General features: G+C 53.5%; 1 protein-coding gene across 1 annotated transcript in view; it reads right to left on the bottom strand.

The window, feature by feature from the left end:
- Positions 1-922: 922 nt before the first annotated feature.
- Positions 923-23304, bottom strand: part of LOC139266956 (netrin-G1-like) — a 39239-nt gene continuing 16857 nt past the window's right edge. Inside the window, exons 3-7 of the mRNA XM_070884592.1 lie at positions 21141-21313; positions 16598-16624; positions 16030-16197; positions 3128-3262; positions 923-1152 (exon numbers count right to left, since the gene is read on the bottom strand). Of these exons, the coding sequence (XP_070740693.1) occupies positions 923-1152; positions 3128-3262; positions 16030-16197; positions 16598-16624; positions 21141-21313 (733 nt within the window). The remainder of the gene's footprint in view (positions 1153-3127; positions 3263-16029; positions 16198-16597; positions 16625-21140; positions 21314-23304) is intronic.

The raw sequence follows: 23304 nt of genomic DNA, 5'->3' as shown, positions 1-23304 counted from the left end.
AGTACTGAAGGAGAGGGGCACTGTAGGAGGGACAATACTGAGGGAGCGCTGCAATGTCAGAGGGACAATACTGAGCGAGCGCTGCACAGTCGGAGGGGCAGTACTGAGGGAGTGCTGCACGGTCGGAGGGGCAGTTCTGAGGGGACACTGCACTGTCGGAGGGGCAGTACTGAGGAAGCACTGCACTGTAGGAGGAGCAGTACAGAAGGAGTGCTGCACTGTCGGAGGGTCAGTACTGAGGGAGTGCTGCACTATCAAATGGAGTGAGGGAAGGAATGAGGAAGGAAGGGAATGGATGGAATGAGAGTGATGGAGTGTAACAAGTGTGAGTGAGTGAGGGAGTGAGTGCTGCACTATCGGAGGTACGATCTTTTGGATGAGACATTAAACCGAGGCTCCGTCTGCCCTCTCAGGTGGGTGTAAAATATCCCATTTCATTATTTGGAAGAAGAGTGGGGCAGTTATCCCCGGTGTCCTGGCCAATATTTATCCCTTGACCAACATCACTAAAACAGGTTGTCTGGTCATTATCACATTGCTGTTTGTTGAGAAAGTCCTTCATTGTCTGTGAGGTGCTTTGGGCCATCCTGAGGGGGTGAAAGGCGATGTAGAAATGCAAGTCCTTTCTTTCTTTCTTTGTCCCCAAGCTGGACATGGGCCGAGCAGCTGGCGATTGCAGAATGAATATTAGCAGCTGCCTGGGCCCCGCGGGGAGTCCGAGAGTCCAGTCCCCACTGACTGCCCATTCCTTCCGGCCTCTCACATCCAGTCGGGCTGGGTGGGCTCCGGCCTCAGTTCCACTTTGCCTTTCCCAGGGGTGGGAGCGTGGGAGGGGAGCGTGTATTACCGGCGACGCAGTAAACGCTGGATTCTCCTGCGCTCTTCGCACCTTCCCGTGAGCGGCCATGGCACTGGAAGCCGGTCAGAGCGGCGGGCGGCCGTTAGCGGTGGTTAGCAGCGCAGTCAGCGACAGCAGCACCCGGTGTAAGGTGGGGTCCTGCGGGGATTGGGAGACACACCCTCCCACTTCCTCCCCACACTGGCCTTTCTCACACAGGAGCCCGGTGTAGGGAGCGGGGCACACACACCTCCCATTGTCCTCACACACTCCTCCGTTCTCACACCGCGTCAGAAAGTTATCGCACACGCCCGCTGCAAGAGGTCAGAGAAAAGAAAGGTCAGGTCATAGAAACTCTCCCACGTTACAGATTGTTCCAACTCTCTCTCACTTTTACAACAACTTGCATTTATATAGCGTCTTAATCGTAATAAAACGTCCCAAGGTGCTTCACAGGTTATCAGACAAAATTTAACACCGAGACACAAAAGGAGATATTAGGACAGGGAACCAAAAGCTTGGCCCAAGAAGTAAGGTTTAAGGATTGTCTTATAGGAGGAGCGAGAGGTGGAGAGGTTTAGTGAGTGAAATCCAGAGCTTCGGGCCCAGGCAGCTGAAGGCACGGCCCCCAATGGTTGAGCGATTAGAGTTGGGGATATGCAAGAGGACAGAACTGGAGAAGCACAGAGTTCTGGAGGGTTATGTGGCTGGAGGGGTTTACAGAGATAGGGAGGGTTATGAGGCTGGATGAGGTTACAGAGATAGGAAGGGGTATAGGGCTGAAGGAGATTACAGAGATAGGGAGGGGTGTAGGGCTGGAGGGGGTGACAGAGATGTGGGAGGGGCGTAGGACTGGAGTGGGTGACAGAGATAGGGAGGGGTGTAGGGCTGCAGTGGGTTATAGGGAAGGATGTAAGGCTGGAGGGGTTACAGAGATAGGGAGGGGAGTAGGGCTGGAGGAGGTTACAGAGATAGGGAGGTGTGTAGGGCTGGTGGGGATTACAGAGATAGAGAGCGGCATAGGGCTGGAGGGGGTTACAGAGATAGGGAGGGGTGTAAGGCTGGAGGGGATTACAGAGATAGGAAGGAGTGTAGGGCTGGAGGGGGTTACAGAGATAGGGAGAGGTATAGGGCTTGAGGTGGGTACAGAGATAGGGAGGGGTGTAGGGTGGGAGGAGGTTACAGAGATAGGGAGGGGTGTAGGGTGGGAGGAGGTAACACAGATAGGGAGAGGTGTCGGGTGGAGGAGATTACAGAGATAGGGAGGGGTGTAGGGTGGGAGGAGGTTGCAGAGATAGGGAGGGGTGTCGGGTGGAGGAGATTACAGAGATAGGGAGGGGTGTCGGATGGAGGGGATTACAGAGATAGGGAGGTATGAGGCCATGGAGGGATTTGAACACAAACATGAGAAATTTAAATTTGAGGCATTGCCAGACTGGGAGCCAATGAGGATCAGCGAGCACAGCGGGGATGGGTGAACGGGACTTGGTGCAAGTTAGGATGGGATAAATATTGAGGCAGAGACTGAGGATTAAATTCTGTGTCCAATTATTCTGTCTAATTCTGGGCACATTAGGAAGGATGTTAAGGCCTTGGAGAGGGAGCAGAGAAGATTTACAGGAATGATACTGGGGATGTGGGACTTCAGTTATGTGGGGAGACTGGAAAAGCTGGGATTCTTCTCCTTCGAGCAGAGAAGGTTAAAGGGAGATTTAATAGTGGTGTTCACAATTATTAAAGGTTTTTGATCGAGTAAATAAGTAGAAGCTGTTTCCTGGGGCAGGAGGGTCAGGGACCAGAGGTCACAGGTTGAAGGTAATTGGCAAAGGACCAGAGGGGAGATGGGGAGAGTTTATTTACGCAGCGAGTTGTTGTGATCTGGAATGCGCTGCCTGAAAGGGCGGAGGGAGTAGATTCAATAGTAACTTTCAAAAGAGAATTGGATAAATATTTGAAAAGGAAAGATGTGCAGGTCTATTGGGAAAGAGCAGTGAGTGGGACTAATTGGATCGCTCTTTCAAAGAGCCAACACAGGCCCGATGGGCCGAATGGCCTCCTTCTGTGCTGTCTGATTCTATGACCCGCCCTCACTGAACTCCAGGCCTCCCTTTGCGAGGAGCTGTGCCACTAATTGTGTGGCAGGTGATGGGAGAGTCCAGGGGGATTCACTCACTAAAAGCCTCTGTGTTTCCCCCCACGGTACCTCTGCTATCGGATACTCTGCTGACCCTGACACCCAGAAGCCGGGGCGGAGTGAGGGGAGGGGCTGGTGCTGGAACGGTTACTTACCTCGACAGCCCCTGTGCCAGTTATATCCGGGCAGACACCTGTCACACTTGGGCCCTGTCGCCCCCTCCTTACAGTCACAATATCCCGTGTCATTACAGCGATGGTGGAACGAGCCATCAGGGTGACACTCACAGTCTGCAGAAACAAGACAACACACACACTGCACACGGCTGTTCCCAATAAACACAGCGACACAACCTCAGCGACAGGAATGAGTGCGAGCCGGGACAAGGGAGCCTCAGACTGTGGGGGTGAAACAAGTCTCCAACACTTTACAAACAGCTTCAATCCTCCACACACTGACTGCACACGGCCCGTGTTCCACTCCCTGGGGCGACTGCACAGAATTAACGCAGGTTAACAAGGCCAGAAAAAACAAGCCAGGTTCATCAATACAGGATAGAATGCACAAGCACAGAAGTGATGTAAAACTTGTATCGAACCTTGGTTAGACCGCACTTGGAGCACTGGGCACAGTTCTGGTCTCCGTATTCTAAAAAGGACATAGAAGCACTGGAGAAGGTACAAAGTAGATTTACAAGGATGATACCAGAACTGAGACGTTGTACCTATCAGGAAAGGCTGACCAGGCTGGGGCTCTTTGCTGGGAAAGAGAAGACTGAGGGGTGACCTGATCGAGGCCTTTAAAATTGTGAAGAGGTTTGATAGGATGGACGTAGAGAAGATGATTCCACTTGTGGGGAGTTGAAAACTAGGGTCATAAATATAAGATCATCACTAATAAATCCAATAGGGAATGGAGGAGAAACTTCTTTATCCAGAGAATGGAACTCGCTACCACAGGGAATGATTGAGGCGAATAGTATCGATGCATTTAAGGGGAAGCGAGATCAACACATGAGAGCGAAAGGAATAGAAGGATATGCTGACAGGGTGAGATGAAGAGGGGTGGGAGGAGGCTCGTGTGGAGCATAAACACCGGCATGGAGTGGTTGGGCCGAATGGCCTGTTTCAGTGCTGCACATTCTGTGTAATTGTGTGTGTGGAGAATGGGAGGAGATGAGGAAATGGAGAGAGATGATTGTTGGTGGACACTGACCGGAGGGGTAACATTGAGCAGAGGGAAGCAATGCTGCTACGATGCAGGATGGTCATTTACCGAGAATACAAACTGTCATGTATTCAACTGTCATTGTAACCCAGGTATAAGCTGACCTAAGTTGTACACCTTGAGAACACTGACCACAGGGGGCGAACTTGTGGGAGACACTCCTAACCTGGACATTCCGGTATAAAAGGGGAAGCTCCACCCACCGTCTGTCTCTTGAGGTCTTGGTAATAAAGGTAACTGGTCACAGAGTGACCTTCTCTCAAGTATGGGCCTCGTGTGCATTTATACTGTATAGTAAGGACATATTATTGGCAACGAGAAACTGGGATTTAAACCACGCGAGCATGGCCACTAGCAGCACAGAAAAGAGGTACTGTGTTGGTGATGATTGGGACGACTTTATTGAGAGACTATAGCTAAGTTTTGTCACTAAGGAATGGTTGGGACAGCATTCGGCCAGCAAACGCAGGGCTCATCTCCTGACTGTTTGTGGATCCAGAACGTACTCCCTGATGAAGGACCTTCTAGTGCCAGAGAAGCCGGCGGATAAGACTTTTCAAGAGCTCAATAAGTTGATCAGGGAACACCTTAAACCAGCGAGCAGCATGCACATGGCGAGACACCGGTTTTACACGCACCGGCGGCGAGAAGGGCAAAGCGTTCCAGACTTCGTGGCAGATCTCCGGCGACTGGCGAGCCGATGTAAGTTCTCAGATGCATGCAGAGCGGAGATGCTGTGAGACTTTTTTTAGTGAGGGCATCGGGCATGCTGGGGTTTTCAGGAAACTGATTGAGACCAAAGACTTGACCTTGGAAGTGGCAGCTCTGATAGCCCAGACAATTATCTCAGGGGAGGAAGAGACTAGAATGATTTATGGCAAAAATCTTGGCTCAAATGCGGCAAATGACCAAGGACTCAACATTGTTAACGCGGCACACAGTTCTCGAGGCAGACAAGGACAATCAGACATGCCCCAGCATGTAGTCGAACCCAAAGGGGGAATTCAACAGAGACAATGGCTAGCTGAATGGCGATTCAGGCCATCGCAATGGACAATGTGCGGCCAGTAATGGGTTCATCAATACCTGTTAATGGTGCGCTTAAGGACAGTTACAGGGACAGTCAGAGACGATCGACTGGTAATGGATCTTTTGTTTGCAACAATGGAGCCTCCAGCTCATGCTGGAGTTGTGGAAGCAAACACCCAGCCAGAGCTTGCAGGTATCAGCAATATACCTGCAGAAATTGCAACATCAGCGGTCACTTGGCGCGTATGTGCAGGAAGCCTGCAGCCAGGTTAATGTACGAGGAGGACGGGACCGATGTAAGCCCTACGAAGCCAAATGAATACTGGGGGAAATCACTGGAAGCTGAAGTTCAGCGAGTTCAGGTGGAGCACATATACAGTTCATACACCAGGACGCCACCGATAATGATGAAAGTGCTCCTCAATGGCATCCCAATATTAATGGAGCTAGACACGGGGGCCAGCCAGTTCCTGATGAGTATCAAACAGTTCGAAAGGTTGTGGGTGCCCAAGGCCAGGAGGCCAAAATTATTGCCGATTGACGCACTGCTACGGACATATACAAAGGAGATCATTCCGGTGCTAGGCAGCACCACGGTAGCCATGACCCACAAAGATTCGGAGAACAGGTTGCCACTCTGGATTTTCCCAGGGGATGGTCCCGCACTACTGGGGAGGAGTTGGCTTGCTGTCATGAACTGGAAATGGGCGATGTCAATGTAATTTCTTCTGTGGCGCGAGTATCATTCTCACAGGTCCTGGACAAATTTGACTTATTATTTCAACCCAGCATCGGCACTTTCATGGGGACCAAGGTAGTGATTCACATAAACCCGGACGCCAGGCCAGTATACCACAAGGCCAGAGCGGTGCCGTAAGTGATGCGGAAAAAGATAGAATGCGAATTGGACCACCTGCTGAGGGAAGGCATCATCTCGCCAGTCGAATTCAGTGACTGGGCGAGCCCAATCGTGGCGGTGCTCAAGGCGGATGGGTCGGTCAGGATATGTGGCGATTACAAGGCCACCATCAATCGGGTATCACTCCAAGATCAGTACCCGCTACCGAGAGTGGAGGACCTCTTTGCGACGCTATCTGGTGGCAAACTTTTATCAAAATTGGAACTGACCTCAGCTTACATGACCCAGGAGCTGGCGAGTGAGTCAAAGAAGCTGACCACAATCACGACACACAAGGGGTTGTTTGTGTATAACAGATGTCCGTTCGGGATTCATTCGGCCGCCGCAATCTTTCAGCGAAATATGGAAAGCCTCCTCAAGTCGATTCCAAGGACAGTGGTCTTTCAAGACGACATCCTCATCACGGGTCGCGATATTGAAGAACACCTCCACAACCTGGAGGAGGTGCTACGTAGACTGGACCGGGTAGGGCTGCGACTGAAAAAAGCGAAGTGCGTCTTCTTAGCTCCAGAGGTAGAATTCCTCGGGAGGAGGGTGGCAGCAGACGGGATCAGACCTACTGCGTCCAAAACGGAAACGATCCAGGGAGCCATAACACGACGGAACTGCATTCGTTCCTGGGGCTCCTGAACTATTTTGTTAACTTTCTTCCCAAATTGAGCACGCGGTTAGAGCCGCAACACGTGCTCCTACACAAAGGTCGTGATTGGGTCTGGGGGGACAGCCAGGAAAGGGCTTTTGATAGAGCACGCAATTTGTTGTGCTCTAACAAACTGTTAACGTTATATGACCCGTGTAAGAAACTAATTTTAAAGGGTGATGCGTCATCCTATGGGGTCGTGTGTGTATTGCAGCATGTGAATGCCAATGGTCAGTTACAGCCGGTAGCTTATGCCTCCATAAGTCTGTCGCAGGCATAAAGGGGTTACGGGATGGTAGAAAAGGAAGCACTAGCATGTGTATATGCAGTAAAAATAATGCATCAGTATCTGTTTGGCAGGAAATTTGAGCTGGAGACAGATCACAAACCACTAACATCCCTTTTGGCCGACAACAAGGCCATAAATGCGAATGCATCAGCCTGCATACAGAGGTGGGCGCTCACGTTAGCCGCCTATGACTACACAATTTGACACGGACCGGGCACTGAAAACTGCGCCGATGCACTCAGCAGGATCCCACTAGCCACCACTGAGGGGACAGCTGAGCATGATGCTGAGATGGTCATGGCTGTTGAAGCTTTCTAAAGCGAAGGCTCACCTGTGACAGCCCATCAGATTAAGTTCTCGACAAATAAAGACCCGCTACTGTCTTTAGTTAAGAAATGTGTCCTGAATGAGGACTGGGCAGCCACGTACGGGGCATGCCCTGAGGAGTTTAAACCATTTCATAGGTGCAAGGATGAACTCTTGATTCAGGCCGATTGCCTACTGTGGGGAAACCGAATAGGCATGCCCCCGAAGGGCAGAGAGGTGTTTATCAGAGAACCACACAATGAGCACCCGGGCATTGTCATGACGCAGCCAGGGAAGCCCCCCTTAGCCCTGGTCCTGGCTCGCCAAGCCATGGTCACGCATCCATGTGGACTATGTCGGTCCTTTCATGGGAAAAATGCTTTTGGTTGTAGTAGACGCTTACTCCAAATGGATTGAGTGTGCCATTTTAAATTGAAGCACATCCTCTGCCACGGTAGAAAGTCTACGGGCAATATTTGCTGCCCATGGTCTACCGAACGTCTTGGTCAGCAACAATGGCCCATACAAGTACTGAATTCCAGGACTTCATGGCAGGCAATGGAATCAACCATGTCAGAATGGCATCGTTCAAGCCGGCCTCAAATGGCCAGGCAGAACGAGCAGTGCAGATAATCAAACAGGGGATGCTCAGAATCCAAGGGGGTTCCCTACAAAGCTGCTTATCACGTCTTCTGTTGGCCAATAGATCCCGATCACACTCGCTCACAGGGGTTCCACCTGCAGAGCTGCTAATGAAAAGGATGCTCAAAACCAGGTTATCCTTATACACCCTACTATGAAAGAAATTGTTGAGAGCAGGCGTCAGTCACAATGTGACGACCATGACAGGAATGCGAGGGCACGATGTATTGATGTCAATTACTCTGTTTTTGTCCTTAATTACGCTGCAGGGCCCAAATGGCTTGCAGGCACTGTGATTGCCAAAGAGGGGAATAGGGTTTTGGTAGTTAAACTTACCAATGGACAAATCTGCCGCAAACTCGTGGATCAAACTAAAAGGAGGTTCAGCAACCCCATAGATGAAGCAGAGGAAGAACACGACGTACAGTTTACTCCACCACAGGTGATGGAACACTGGAACCAAGTGGAGGAGAGCCCAGTCACTGTGGGCAGTCCAGACAGGCTTGAGGCACCGCAAACAGCAGACACTCAGGCCAGTGCCCAACAACTAGAGCCCCAACTCAGGCGCTCTACAAGGGAGCATAAACCACCAGAGAGACTTAACCTGTGATCCCAATAAGACTTTGAGGGGAGGTGATGTCATGTATTCAACTGTCATTGTGACCCATGTATAAGCTGACCTAAGTTGTACACCTTGAGAACACTGACCACAGGGGGCGAACTTGTGGGAGACACTCCTAACCTGGACTTTCCGGTATCAACGGGGAAGCTCCACCCACCGTCTGTCTCTTAAGGTCTTGGCAATAAAGGTAACTGGTCACAGAGTGACCTTCTCTCAAGTATGGGCCTCATGTGCATTTATACTGTATAGTAAGGACATATAACAAACAACATACAAATTCCTGAAAAACAATGGAGACAGGGAGGCAACGATTATATTGTCAAAACACAGAGCTTTCAATTTACCTCAACACAGCCTGGGCCAGGCCTCATCGCTTTGGAAAGGGTGGACCCAGGCCTCATCGCTAGGGAAAGCCTGGGCCAGGCGTCATCGCGAGGGAAAGCCTCACCAGATCTCATCGCTGGGAAAGATTGGGTTGGGGCCAAGTCACTGGGGAAAGGTTGGGTCAGAGTCTAGTCACTGGGGAAAGGTTGGGTCGGGGTCTGGTCACTGGGGAAAGGTTGAGTCGGGGTCTAGTCACTGGGGAAAGGTTGGGTCGGGGCCTAGTTACTGGGGAAAGGTTGAGTCGGGGTCTAGTCACTGGGGAAAGGTTGGGTCGGGGTCTGGTCACTGGGGAAAGATTGAGTCGGGGTCAAGTCACAGGAGAAAGGTTGGGTCAGGGCTGAGTCACTGGGGAAAGGTTGGGTCTCAGTCGAGTCGCTGGGGAAAGGTTGAGTCGGGGTCTAGTCACTGGGGAAAGGTTGAGTCGGGGTCTAGTCACTGGGGAAAGGTTGGGTCGGGGTCTAGTCACTGGGGAAAGGTTGAGTCGGGGCCCAGTCACTGGGGAAAGGTTGGGTCAGGGTCTAGTCACTGGGGAAAGGTTGGGTCTCAGTCGAGTCGCTGGGGAAAGGTTGAGTCGGGGCCTAGTCACTGGGGAAAGGTTGAGTCGGGGTCTAGTCACTGGGAAAAGGTTGGGTCGGGGTCGAGTCACTGGGTAAAGGTTGGGTCGGGGTCTAGTCACTGGGGAAAGGTTGGGTCGGGGTCTAGTCACTGGGGAAAGGTTGGGTCTGGGTCTAGTCACTGGGGAAAGGTTGAGTCGGGGCCTAGTCACTGGGGAAAGGTTGGGTCGGGGGTCAAGTCACTGGGGAAATGTTGGGTCGGGGCCTAGTCACTGGGGAAAGGTTGAGTCGGGGCCTAGTCACTGGGGAAAGGTTGAGTCGGGGTCCAGTCACTGGGGAAAGGTTGGGTCGGGGTCTAGTCACTGGGGAAAGGTTGGGTCAGGGCCTGGTCACTGGGGAAAGGTTGGGTCAGGGCCTGGTCACTGGGGAAAGGTTGAGTCAGGGCCTGGTCACTGGGGAAAGGTTGAGTCGGGGCCTGGTCACTGGGGAAAGGTTGAGTCGGGGTCAAGTCACAGGAGAAAGGTTGGGTCAGGGCTGAGTCACTGGGGAAAGGTTGGGTCGGGGTCTAGTCACTGGGGAAAGGTTGAGTCGGGGTCAAGTCACAGGAGAAAGGTTGGGTCAGGGCTGAGTCACTGGGGAAAGGTTGGGTCAGGGTCTAGTCACTGGGGAAAGGTTGGGTCAGGGTCTAGTCACTGGGGAAAGGTTGAGTCGGGGTCGAGTCACTGGGGAAAGGTTGGGTCAGGGCCGAGTCACTGGGGAAAGGTTGGGTCAGGGTCAAGTCACAGGAGAAAGGTTGGGTCAGGGCTGAGTCACTGGGGAAAGGTTGGGTCAGGGTCTAGTCACTGGGGAAAGGTTGAGTCGGGGTCAAGTCACAGGAGAAAGGTTGGGTCAGGGCTGAGTCACTGGGGAAAGGTTGGGTCGGGGTCTAGTCACTGGGGAAAGGTTGAGTCGGGGTCAAGTCACAGGAGAAAGGTTGGGTCAGGGCTGAGTCACTGGGGAAAGGTTGGGTCAGGGTCTAGTCACTGGGGAAAGGTTGGGTCAGGGTCTAGTCACTGGGGAAAGGTTGAGTCGGGGCCTAGTCACTGGGGAAAGGTTGGGTCGGGGTCTAGTCACTGGGAAAAGGTTGGGTCGGGGTCGAGTCACTGGGGAAAGGTTGGGTCGGGGTCTAGTCACTGGGGAAAGGTTGGGTCGGGGTCTAGTCACTGGGGAAAGGTTGAGTCGGGATCTAGTCACTGGGGAAAGGTTGGGTCGGGGTCTAGTCACTGGGGAAAGGTTGGGTCGGGGTCGAGTCACTGGGGAAAGGTTGGGTCGGGGTCTAGTCACTGGGGAAAGGTTGAGTCGGGGCCGAGTCACTGGGGAAAGGTTGAGTCGGGGTCTAATCACTGGGGAAAGGTTGGGTCAGGGTCTCGTCACTGGGGAAAGGTTGGGTCGGCGTCGAGTCACTGGGGAAAGGTTGGGTCGGGGTCTAGTCACTGGGGAAAGGTTGGGTCGGGGTCTAGTCACTGGGGATAGGTTGGGTCGGGGTCTCGTAACTGGGGAAAGGTTGAGTCGGGGTCTAGTCACTGGGGAAAGGTTGGGTCGGGGTCTGGTCACTGGGGAAAGATTGAGTCGGGGTCAAGTCACAGGAGAAAGGTTGGGTCGGGGTCTAGTCACTGGGGAAAGGTTGGGTCTGGGTCTAGTCACTGGGGAAAGGTTGAGTCGGGGCCTAGTCACTGGGGAAAGGTTGGGTCGGGGGTCTAGTCACTGGGGAAATGTTGGGTCGGGGTCTAGTCACTGGGGAAAGGTTGAGTCGGGGCCTAGTCACTGGGGAAAGGTTGAGTCGGGGTCTATTCACTGGGGAAAGGTTGGGTCAGGGCCTGGTCACTGGGCAAAGGTTGGGTCAGGGCCTGGTCACTGGGGAAAGGTTGGGTCAGGGCCTGGTCACTGGGGAAAGGTTGAGTCGGGGCCTGGTCACTGGGGAAAGGTTGAGTCGGGGTCAAGTCACAGGAGAAAGGTTGGGTCAGGGCTGAGTCACTGGGGAAAGGTTGGGTCAGGGTCTAGTCACTGGGGAAAGGTTGGGTCAGGGCCGAGTCACTGGGGAAAGGTTGGGTCAGGGTCCAGTCACTGGGGAAAGGTTGGGTCAGGGCCGAGTCACTGGGGAAAGGTTGGGTCTCAGTCGAGTCGCTGGGGAAAGGTTGAGTCGGGGTCTAGTCACTGGGGAAAGGTTGGGTCTGGGTCTAGTCACTGGGGAAAGGTTGAGTCGGGGCCTAGTCACTGGGGAAAGGTTGGGTCGGGGGTCTAGTCACTGGGGAAAGGTTGGGTCTGGGTCTAGTCACTGGGGAAAGGTTGAGTCGGGGCCTAGTCACTGGGGAAAGGTTGGGTCGGGGTCTAGTCACTGGGGAAAGGTTGGGTCGGGGTCTAGTCACTGGGGAAAGGTTGGGTCGGGGTCGAGTCACTGGGGAAAGGTTGGGTCGGGGTCTAGTCACTGGGGAAAGGTTGGGTCTGGGTCTAGTCACTGGGGAAAGGTTGAGTCGGGGCCTAGTCACTGGGGAAAGGTTGGGTCGGGGGTCTAGTCACTGGGGAAATGTTGGGTCGGGGCCTAGTCACTGGGGAAAGGTTGAGTCGGGGCCTAGTCACTGGGGAAAGGTTGAGTCGGGGTCCAGTCACTGGGGAAAGGTTGGGTCGGGGTCTAGTCACTGGGGAAAGGTTGGGTCAGGGCCTGGTCACTGGGGAAAGGTTGAGTCGGGGTCCAGTCACTGGGGAAAGGTTGGGTCGGGGTCTAGTCACTGGGGAAAGGTTGGGTCAGGGCCTGGTCACTGGGGAAAGGTTGGGTCAGGGCCTGGTCACTGGGGAAAGGTTGGGTCAGGGCCTGGTCACTGGGGAAAGGTTGAGTCGGGGCCGAGTCACTGGGGAAAGGTTGGGTCAGGGCCGAGTCACTGGGGAAAGGTTGGGTCAGGGTCTAGTCACTGGGGAAAGGTTGGGTCAGGGTCTAGTCGCTGGGGAAAGGTTGAGTCGGGGCCGAGTCACTGGGGAAAGGTTGAGTCGGGGTCAAGTCACAGGAGAAAGGTTGGGTCAGGGCTGAGTCACTGGGGAAAGGTTGGGTCAGGGCCGAGTCACTGGGGAAAGGTTGGGTCAGGGTCTAGTCACTGGGGAAAGGTTGGGTCAGGGTCTAGTCGCTGGGGAAAGGTTGAGTCGGGGCCTAGTCACTGGGGAAAGGTTGAGTCGGGGTCTAGTCACTGGGAAAAGGTTGGGTCAGGGTCTAGTCACTGGGGAAAGGTTGGGTCAGGGTCTAGTCGCTGGGGAAAGGTTGAGTCGGGGTCGAGTCACTGGGGAAAGGTTGGGTCGGGGTCTAGTCACTGGGGAAAGGTTGGGTCTGGGTCTAGTCACTGGGGAAAGGTTGAGTCGGGGCCTAGTCACTGGGGAAAGGTTGGGTCGGGGTCTAGTCACTGGGGAAAGGTTGGGTCGGGGTCTAGTCACTGGGGAAAGGTTGAGTCGGGGCCGAGTCACTGGGGAAAGGTTGGGTCGGGGTCTGGTCACTGGGGAAAGATTGAGTCGGGGTCAAGTCACAGGAGAAAGGTTGGGTCAGGGCTGAGTCACTGGGGAAAGGTTGGGTCTCAGTCGAGTCGCTGGGGAAAGGTTGAGTCGGGGTCTAGTCACTGGGGAAAGGTTGGGTTGGGGGTCTAGTCACTGGGGAAAGGTTGGGTCGGGGTCTAGTCACTGGGGAAAGGTTGGGTCGGGGTCTAGTCACTGGGGAAAGATTGGGTCGGGGTCTAGTCACTGGGGATAGGTTGGGTCGGGGTCTAGTCACTGGGGAAAGGTTGGGTCGGGGTCTAGTCACTGGGGAAAGGTTGGGTCGGGGTCTCGTAACTGGGGAAAGGTTGAGTCGGGGTCTAGTCGCTGGGGAAAGGTTGAGTCGGGGCCTAGTCACTGGGGAGAGGTTGAGTCGGGGTCTAGTCACTGGGAAAAGGTTGGGTCGGGGTCGAGTCACTGGGGAAAGGTTGGGTCGGGGTCTAGTCACTGGGGAAAGGTTGGGTCTGGGTCTAGTCACTGGGGAAAGGTTGAGTCGGGGCCTAGTCACTGGGGAAAGGTTGGGTCGGGGGTCTAGTCACTGGGGAAATGTTGGGTCGGGGTCTAGTCACTGGGGAAAGGTTGAGTCGGGGCCTAGTCACTGGGGAAAGGTTGAGTCGGGGTCTAGTCACTGGGGAAAGGTTGGGTCAGGGCCTGGTCACTGGGCAAAGGTTGGGTCAGGGCCTGGTCACTGGGGAAAGGTTGGGTCAGGGCCTGGTCACTGGGGAAAGGTTGAGTCGGGGCCTGGTCACTGGGGAAAGGTTGAGTCGGGGTCAAGTCACAGGAGAAAGGTTGGGTCAGGGCTGAGTCACTGGGGAAAGGTTGGGTCAGGGTCTAGTCACTGGGGAAAGGTTGGGTCAGGGCCGAGTCACTGGGGAAAGGTTGGGTCAGGGTCCAGTCACTGGGGAAAGGTTGGGTCAGGGCCGAGTCACTGGGGAAAGGTTGGGTCTCAGTCGAGTCGCTGGGGAAAGGTTGGGTCGGGGCCTAGTCACTGGGGAAAGGTTGGGTCGGGGGTCTAGTCACTGGGGAAAGGTTGGGTCTGGGTCTAGTCACTGGGGAAAGGTTGAGTCGGGGCCTAGTCACTGGGGAAAGGTTGGGTCGGGGTCTAGTCACTGGGAAAAGGTTGGGTCGGGGTCGAGTCACTGGGGAAAGGTTGGGTCGGGGTCTAGTCACTGGGGAAAGGTTGGGTCTGGGTCTAGTCACTGGGGAAAGGTTGAGTCGGGGCCTAGTCACTGGGGAAAGGTTGGGTCGGGGGTCTAGTCACTGGGGAAAGGTTGAGTCGGGGCCTAGTCACTGGGGAAAGGTTGGGTCGGGGGTCTAGTCACTGGGGAAAGGTTGGGTCGGGGTCCAGTCACTGGGGAAATGTTGGGTCGGGGTCTAGTCACTGGGGAAAGGTTGGGTCGGGGTCTACTCACTGGGGAAAGGTTGGGTCGGGGTCTACTCACTGGGGAAAGGTTGGGTCGGGGTCTACTCACTGGGGAAAGGTTGGGTCGGGGTCCAGTCACTGGGGAAAGGTTGGGCCGGGGGTCTAGTCACTGGGGAAAGGTTGGGTCGGGGTCTACTCACTGGGGAAAGGTTGGGTCGGGGTCGAGTCACTGGGGAAAGGTTGGGTCGGGGTCTAGTCACTGGGGAAAGGTTGGGTCGGGGTCTAGTCACTGGGGAAAGGTTGAGTCGGGGCCTAGTCACTGGGGAAAGGTTGAGTCGGGGTCCAATCACTGGGGAAAGGTTGGGTCGGGGTCTAGTCACTGGGGAAAGGTTGGGTTGGGGTCTAGTCACTGGGGAAAGGTTGGGTCAGGCCCTGGTCACTGGGGAAATGTTGGGTCGGGGTCTAATCACTGGGGAAAGGTTGGGTCAGGGTCTCGTCACTGGGGAAAGTTTGGGTCAGGGCCTGGTCACTGGGGAAATGTTGGGTCGGGGTCTAATCACTGGGGAAAGGTTGGGTCGGGGCCTAGTCACTGGGGAAAGGTTGGGTCGGGGTCTACTCATTGGGGAAAGGTTGGGTCGGGGTCTAGTCACTGGAGAAAGGTTGGGTCGGGGTCTAGTCACTGGGGAAAGGTTGGGTCGGGGTCTAGTCACTGGGGAAAGGTTGGGTCGGGGTCTAGTCACTGGGGAAAGGTTGGGTCGGGGTCGAGTCACTGGGGAAAGTTTGGGTCGGGGTCGAGTCACTGGGGAAAGGTTGGGTCGGGGTCTAGTCACTGGGGAAAGGTTGGGTCGGGGTCTAGTCACTGGGGATAGGTTGGGTCGGGGTCTAGTCACTGGGGAAAGGTTGGGTCGGGGTCTCGTAACTGGGGAAAGGTTGAGTCGGGGTCTAGTCACTGGGGAAAGGTTGAGTCGGGGTCTCGTCGCTGGGGAATGGTTGGGTCGGGGTCTAGTCACTGGGGAAAGGTTGGGTCGGGGTCTCGTAACTGGGGAAAGGTTGAGTCGGGGTCTAGTCACTGGGGAAAGGTTGAGTCGGGGTCTCGTCGCTGGGGAATGGTTGGGTCGGGGTCTAGTCACTGGGGAAAGGTTGGGTCGGGGTCTAGTCACTGGGGAAAGGTTGGGTCGGGGTCTAGTCACTGGGGAAAGTTTGGGTCGGGGTCTAATCGCTGGGGAAAGGTTGGGTTGAGGCTGGTCACTGGGTAAAGGTTGAGTCGGGGTCTAGTCGCTGGGGAAAGGTTGGGTCGGGGTCTAGTCGCTGGGGAAAGGTTGGGTTGAGGCTGGTCACTGGGGAAAGGTTGGGTCAGGGTCTAATCGCTGGGGAAAGGTTGGGTTGAGGCTGGTCACTGGGGAAAGAGGGGCTGATTTCCAACGCGCTTTGCTCAGCCCTATTGAAGGTATTTTCTTTGTTTCTTTATCTTGTTTTGGGCTGAAAGCAGAAGGGTGAAAGAAGGAGAGAGCAGAGATTGTAACAGGAACTGACCTACGCAAACGTTGTGGTGGTCCAGCTGTGCTGAAGGGTTTTGGTGATAGCCCAGCCGACATAACTGGCAGTGTCGGCCTCTAGTGTTGTGCTTACAGCTCACGCAAATGGCGGTGGTGAGCAGCTCGAGGTAACTGCACCGGTTCGAATGGCCGAAGCATTCGCAGGCTTGCAGGGAAAAGACAGAGAGTGTAGACGGGACACAGACAGTTTGCAGACTGTGAGAGGGTCACATGCTGCAGGAATGAGAGGTGGGGAGGAAATGGTGGAATGGGAGGGAGGGAGGGAACACTGAGGCTTTTAGCAGTGAGGGGAAAACATCAGACTCCTGGCTAGTTACGGTTTGCATTGAATCAGGCAGATGGCAATGGATGGTCCCAATCCTGGGTTTATAGATTCTGTGCCGGGTTTTACACAGCACTTCCAAGTTAGGGGCCTTTCAACTGTGGCTCAGTGGGCAGCACGCTCACCTCGGAGTCAGAAGGTCATCGGTTCAAGTTCCATTCCAGAGATTTGAGCCCATAATCCAGACTGACGCTCCCAGTGCAGTCCTGAGGGAGTGGTGCACTGTCGGAAGGGCAGTTCTGAGGCATCGCTGCAGTGTCGGAGGGGCAGTTCTGAGGGAGCACTGTGCTGTCGGAGGGGCAGTACTGAGGGAGTGCTGCACTGTCGGAGGGGTAGTAATGAGAGAGCGCTGCACTGTCGAATGGGCAGTACTGAGGGATTGCTGCACTGATGGAGGGGCAGTACTGAGGGAGTGCTGCACTGTGTGAGGGGGAGTACTGAGGGAGTGCTGCACTGTGTGAGGGGCAGTACTGAGGGATTGCTTCACTGTGTGAGGGGCATTACTGAGGGAGTGCTGCACTGTGTGAGGGGCATTACTGAGGGATTGCTGCACTGCCGGAGTGGTTGTACTGAAAGACTGCTGCACTGCCAGAGGGACAGTACTGAGGGAGTGCTGCACTGTCAGAGGGACAGTACTGAGGGAACACTGCACTGTTTGAGGGGCAGTACTGAGGGATTGCTGCCCTGCCGGTGGCGCAGTCCTGAAGGAACAATATATAAATGCAAATCCTTGCTTTCTCATGTGCTCTGAGCCAGTCGCGGTGTTTGAGAGCTCCTATCTTGCTCTGGGGTCGTGACCTCTCGTGATGAGATTCTTGGCCGTGTGCGACCGAGCTTTGGGTCAGCTGCATGTGTCAGGAGAAATCAGCAATTATTAATCCCAGCTGGAGAACACGCGTTCTGAACAGAACATCTGTACTGTACGCACACACATCGAGTGGAGACTATCCGAGATTGCAGGAGTATCCGAGAGACAAGCAAACAGACATTTCCATCTCCGCTACACCGCCAATCAGACAGAAACTCACACCGAGACTCGGGAGGAGATATTAGGACAGGTGACCAAAAGCTCGGTCAAAGTGGTAGGTTTTAAGGAGATTCTTAAAGGAGCAGAGAGAGGTGGTGCGGAGACGTTTAGGGAGGGAATTCCAGAGCTTCGGGCCCAGGCAGTTGGAGGCTTGGGAAGGCGTTAGGGATGGAGAAGGTTACAGAGATAGGGAGGGATGTAGGGTGGGAGGGGGTAATAGAGATAGGGAGGGTTGTAGGGTGGGCAGGGGTTATAGAGATAGGGAGGGGTGTAGGGTGGGAGGAGGTTATAGAGATAGGGAGGGGTGTAGGGTGGGAGGAGGTTACAGCGATAGGGAGGGATGTAGGGTGTGAGGGGGTTATAGAGATAGGGAGGGTTGTAGGGTGGGAGGGGGTTATAGAGATAGGGAGTGGTGTAGGGTGGGAGGGGGTTATAGAGATAGGGAGGGGTGTAGGGTGTGAGGGGTTTATAGAGATAGGGAGGGCTGTAGAGTGTGAGGCTTTACTGATAGGGAGGGGTGGGGCCACGGAGGGATTTGAACGCGAGGATGAGAATTATAAATTGGAGGCGTTGCTGGATCGGGAGCCAATGTCGGATCAATCAATCACTTCCCCGGGTCTACTCACTGCCCGGGCTCTCACTCGAACCGGATCGATGGATAATTAGTGGGAATCTGGTCCGCGGAGAGATGATTAAATGGGGTGAGGCCGTGACAGGCTGTTATTGTGGGATTACGGTATATTGAGGGTTTGTACCTGGGTAGCAAAGGAGCAGGTTTGGGGTCAAAGTGTAACATTTCATAGACCCCCAGTCTCGGTCAATATGGTGGGTTATGGTCACTCCTGGTCAGTGTGGGGAGTTTTGGTCACTCGCGGTCAGTGTGGAGAGTTATGGTCACTCCCGGTCAGTGAGGAGAGTTATGGTCACTCCCGGTCAGTGTGGGGAGTTATGGTCACTCCCAGTCAGTGTGGTGGGTTATGGTCACTCCTGGTCAGTGTGGGGAGTTTTGGTCACTCCCGGTCAGTTTGGAGAGTTATGGTCACTCCCGGTCAGTGTGGGGAGTTATGGTCACTCCCGGTCAGTGTGGGGAGTTATGTTCACTCCCGGTCAGTGTGGAGAGTTATGATCACTCCTGGTCAGTATGGAGAGTTATGATCACTCCCGGTCAGTGTGGGGAGTTATGGTCACTCCCGGTCAGTGTGGGGAGTTATGGTCACTCCCGGTCAGTGTGGGGAGTTGAGGACACTCCCGGTCAGTATGGGGAGTTATGTTCACTCCCGGTCAGTGTGGAGAGTTATGATCACTCCTGGTCAGTGTGGAGAGTTATGATCACTCCCGGTCAGTGTGGGGAGTTATGGTCACTCTCAGTCAGTGTGGGAAGTTATGGTCACTCCCGGTCAGTGTGGGGAGTTGAGGACACTCCCGGTCAGTATGGGGAGTCATGGTCACTCCTGGTCAGTGTGAGGAGTTATGGTCACTCCCGGTCAGTGTGGGGAGTTATGGTCACTCCCGGTCAGTGTGGGGAGTTATGGTCACTCCCGGTCAGTGTGGGGAGTTATGGTCACTCCCGGTCAGTGTGGGGAGTTATGGTCACTCCTGGTCAGTGTGGGGAGTTATGGTCACTCTGCTCCCGGTCAGTCTGGGTGTTGGTTCGGGGTTGCGTTATGGCGGATGGTTTGGAATGACATGGACAGCATGCGAAGGGTTAAATAAACGGGAACAAGTTGATGTAAGGTCCAGGAACAAAGAGGAACAGATTGAGGCCGAGACACTCACCCAGTTTCCATTCCTGCATCTGGGATAACGGGATTACAACAGGTCCCCATTGATCTCGGCCTCAACCACCATATGGATTTCTACAAATCTTCCCTCCACTTCCAACTGCACGTTCTCACTGAGACACAGTGAGAAGCATTTTCGTCTCAGCTAAGATGTCCGTCGTACAGATTACATCTTCCCTGCTTTATATCTGCTGCACTGCTCGAGGAGATTATACTTTACTGCATAGATACACGGGCAAGCAGACTCCTGATCCCAGCCCTGTTCATACCTAATCTGCCTCACACTTTCATCTGTTCACACTCAGCCCCTGCTCACACTCAATCCCTGCTCACACCTACACCTGTTCCTCGCTCACTGAGCGACAAGGGAGGTTTGAGGGAATCGGATCATTCCCGATACAGAAATGAGCTCTGGGTCAGCAAGTCACAGGTCAGAGAGCATAGGTCCTACTTACGGCCACTCGCCACGGAGGGGTGAGGGAGGCCTGGAGAGGGAAACGGAAACAGAGTTAGAGAGACATCTGATTAACAATCTTTATCGATAAACACATTACCACAACCCATCACACGGAGTGTTCATCAGATCGACGTCACTCAAACTCACAAACAAGGAACTGATGGGGGATTGGCGTGCTGCATCCTCTGAGCGCTCACACCAGCCCTGTGTGAGACCAGGTAGAGTTGCTAAAGTGCTCCCGTAAGGTGAGTGTGAGAGTAGTACGTGGGGACGCTCCCACTACGTGCGATTAGTGTGTAAGTACGCAGGGTTAATACGTAAGGGCATCAGTGGTCACACACACCCCTCCCCCACTGCCCAGTCAGCTCACTATCTGGATATTGATCTCGGGACATTCCACACACAGCAGGCCACAAATGTCCCTCACAACCTTCACTTCCTGATCTGCTTCAGATATTGATTACACAGAGGCTTATTCTCCTCTCACCTTCCCCAGCTGTTCCCCAGATGTTCATCCAGCTGTGAACATTCCATTCTCACATCAGTCTGCACCTCACTGCTGGCTCTGAATCTGTGGGTGTCCGGAGTGAGGTTTCAGCAAATTCAACCCCTGCTATTACAACCTCACCCGCTACATAATGCCAGCGATCCCCCTCGCTCACTGACCCAGACATTATATTGATAGAGGGCTTCAAAATGAGGAAGGGTTTTGATGGAGTGAATAAGGAGAAACTGTTTGCAGGGGCAGGAGGGTGGGTAACCCAAGGACACAGATTGAAGGTGATTGGCCAAAGACCCAGAGGGAGATGAGGATTATTTTTACGCAGCGAGTTGTTGTGATCTGGAATGCGCTGCCTGAAAGGGCGGTGGGAGCAGATTCAATCGTAACTTTCAAAAGGGAGTTGGATAAATACTTGAAAAGGCAACATTTGCAGGTCCATGGAGAAAGAGCGGGGAGTGGGACTAATGGGACAATCTTTCTTTCATTATTTTTTTTCTTCGCTGTATCTCTAATTCTTTCTCTCACTTTCCTTTCCTCTCTCTTTCCCTCTCTCTTACTTTCCGTCTCTCATTCTAACTTACTTTCTCTGCTTCTCTCTCTCCCTCTTTATCACTTTCTCTATGTCTCTGTTTCCCACTTTCTCTTTCTTTTTGTTTGTTCTCTCTTTCATTCTTTGCTTCTCTCTTTCTCCGTCTCTGTCTCTCTTTCTCTCCCCCCTTTTTCGCTCCCTCCCTCTGCCCTGCTCTCTCCCCTCTCCCTCTCTCTCCCCCCCCCCCCCCCCCACTCCCTCAGTGTGGAGCTGTGGGCACGGACCCTATCTCTGTCCCTGGCTCTGTCCAATCTCCCGCTGTGAGTCTCTGTTCCCACATGAACACAATGACAAAGATGGGTGGGTTGTATTTTGGAGTCGGTGCGTTGCCGGGAGTTGGGCTGAGAATGAAATGTGAAGGGAATCTGGTGCCGGCACTGGGCCGGGCCGGAGCAGCTCTGGTTACTCACAGACATTGGCCGACCCTTTGGGGATTGGGAGGTATGAGCCCGCTCTCCACGCTCGGCCTTGAAAGTCTTTCTTGCATCTCCCGCAGTCCGGCCCCGTCGTGTTGTGCTCACACTCGCAACTCAGCTTCCCCTTCTCCCAGATACAGTTGTTGGCGTGAAGATTGCACTTACACCTGCCAAAAAACAACAGCAAGCTGGTTTCAAATAAGCTGAGCAGCCGGGTTAGACTGGGGACTGGCCGATCCGCGAGTCTGCTCTCCCTTTCCCAGCTTCGCTCTGGAAACAGCAACATTTTTCTCCCACTTACTGCCTTTCAACCCAGGCGGCGGGTCAGTTTCTGGGTGTGTTTCCGCTGATTGACGATCAGATTCTGGGCAGCAACAAGAACACGTTAGGAGAGAGTTTCTGATCAGCTCCGGCCTTCCAGGCCCCTCAAAGGAAGAGCTTGCATTTATAGAGTGCCTCTCACAAGTTATTTATTTACAACAACAACAATAAAACCTGGAACAACAACTTGAATTTATACAGCGCATTTAACTTGTAAAACGTCCCAAGGTGCTTCACAGGAGCGTAAATCAGATAAACTGACACCAGCCACTTAAGGAGATATTTGGACAGGTGACCAAAAACTTAGTCTGAGAGGTCAGTTTTCAGGAGCGTCTTAAGGGAGAATAGAGAGGTTGAGAAGTGGATATGTTTAGGGAGGGGATTCCAGAGCTTAGGGCCCAGGCAGCTGAAGGCACGGCCACCAATGGTGGGGCGAAGGGAGTGGGGGATGGACAAGAGGCCTGTGGTGGAGGAGAGCAGCGATCTCGGAGTGCTGTTCCTGGTGTTGGAGGACAGCAGAAATCTCGGAGGGCTGTAGGGTGGGCGGAGGTTACAGAGATAGGGAGGGGGAGAGGCCATGGAGGGATTTTTAGACAAGGATGAGATTTTGTTGTTGTTGTTGTTCAGGAAATGCGATTTGGAAAGGCACAAAGTGCTGTGACGGTCTCTGTACCGTGAAGCGTGAGAACGCTGGTCTCGGTGACTCTGTGCTAACAGCATCGAGCCGCTGCTTAACTCACTGAGCGGGTGAAGCTTCACAATCCGCAGATTGTATGTTGCACATTCAGCAAATTGTCAGTTCTGGGCACTGTATGCTGAACTAAGCAGATACCCAGACAGTTCCTTGGAGTCACATTAACGGCAGCGTAAACATTTTACTGCTCCTGTTCTCTAATTAGTGTCTGAAGATTGTCCTCGGCTAAAAGCTGGAGCGAGCCTCCCAGAAGCTGAGTGTGGAATAATGAGGGAATGGCTCCGAGCCCTGGAGATTGTGTGATGGGAGAATGGGAACTCACTGACCCAGACTGAATATAGATCCAACACGAAGGAAGCCTTCAGTCACAATCAGTCATCGAATCAGGAAGGGCTTGGATCGAGTAAATAGGGAGCAACTGTTTCCAGTGGCAGTAGGGTCGGGGACCAGATGGTCACAGGTTGAAGGTAATTGGTAGAAGACCCAGAGGGGAGATAAGGAGAGTTTGATCTGGAATGCGCTGCCTGAAAGGGCGGTGGGAGCAGATTCAATCGGAACTTTCAGAAGGGAATTGGATAAATACTTCAAGGGAAATATTTGCAGGGCTATGGGAAAAGAGCTGGGAGTGGGACTAATTGGATATCTCTTTCAAAGTGCCGGCACAGGCCCGATGGTCTGAATGGCCTCCCCCTGTGTTGTGTGATCTTCTCACTCTCTGGATCACGTCAAACATCCCCAGTTACCCAGCGCTCACATAGGAAAAGAAGGAGGCCATTCGGCCCCTCGAGCCTGCTCCGCCATTCAATGGGAACATGGCTGATCTGTGATCGAACTCCATTCACCTGCCTTTGCCCCATATCCCTCAATACCATTGGCTAATAAAATCTATTAATCTCAGATTTAAAATTAACAATTGATCTAACATCAACTGCCGTTTGTGGAAGAGAATTCCAAACTTCTACCAACCTTTGTGTGTAGAAGTGTTTCCTAATTTGACCCCTGAAAGGTCTGGCTCTAATTTATAGATTATGCCCCTACTCCAAGAATCCCCAACCAGGGAAATAGTTTCTCTCTATCTAACCTTTCAGTTCCCCTTAATATCTTGAAAACTTATCAAAACACCTTCTAAATTCTCGGGAACAC

Source organism: Pristiophorus japonicus, chromosome 7 (assembly GCF_044704955.1).
Source record: "Pristiophorus japonicus isolate sPriJap1 chromosome 7, sPriJap1.hap1, whole genome shotgun sequence".
In the NCBI taxonomy this organism is placed as follows: domain Eukaryota; kingdom Metazoa; phylum Chordata; class Chondrichthyes; family Pristiophoridae; genus Pristiophorus; species Pristiophorus japonicus.
This window is presented reverse-complemented; position numbering and strand designations above follow the sequence as displayed.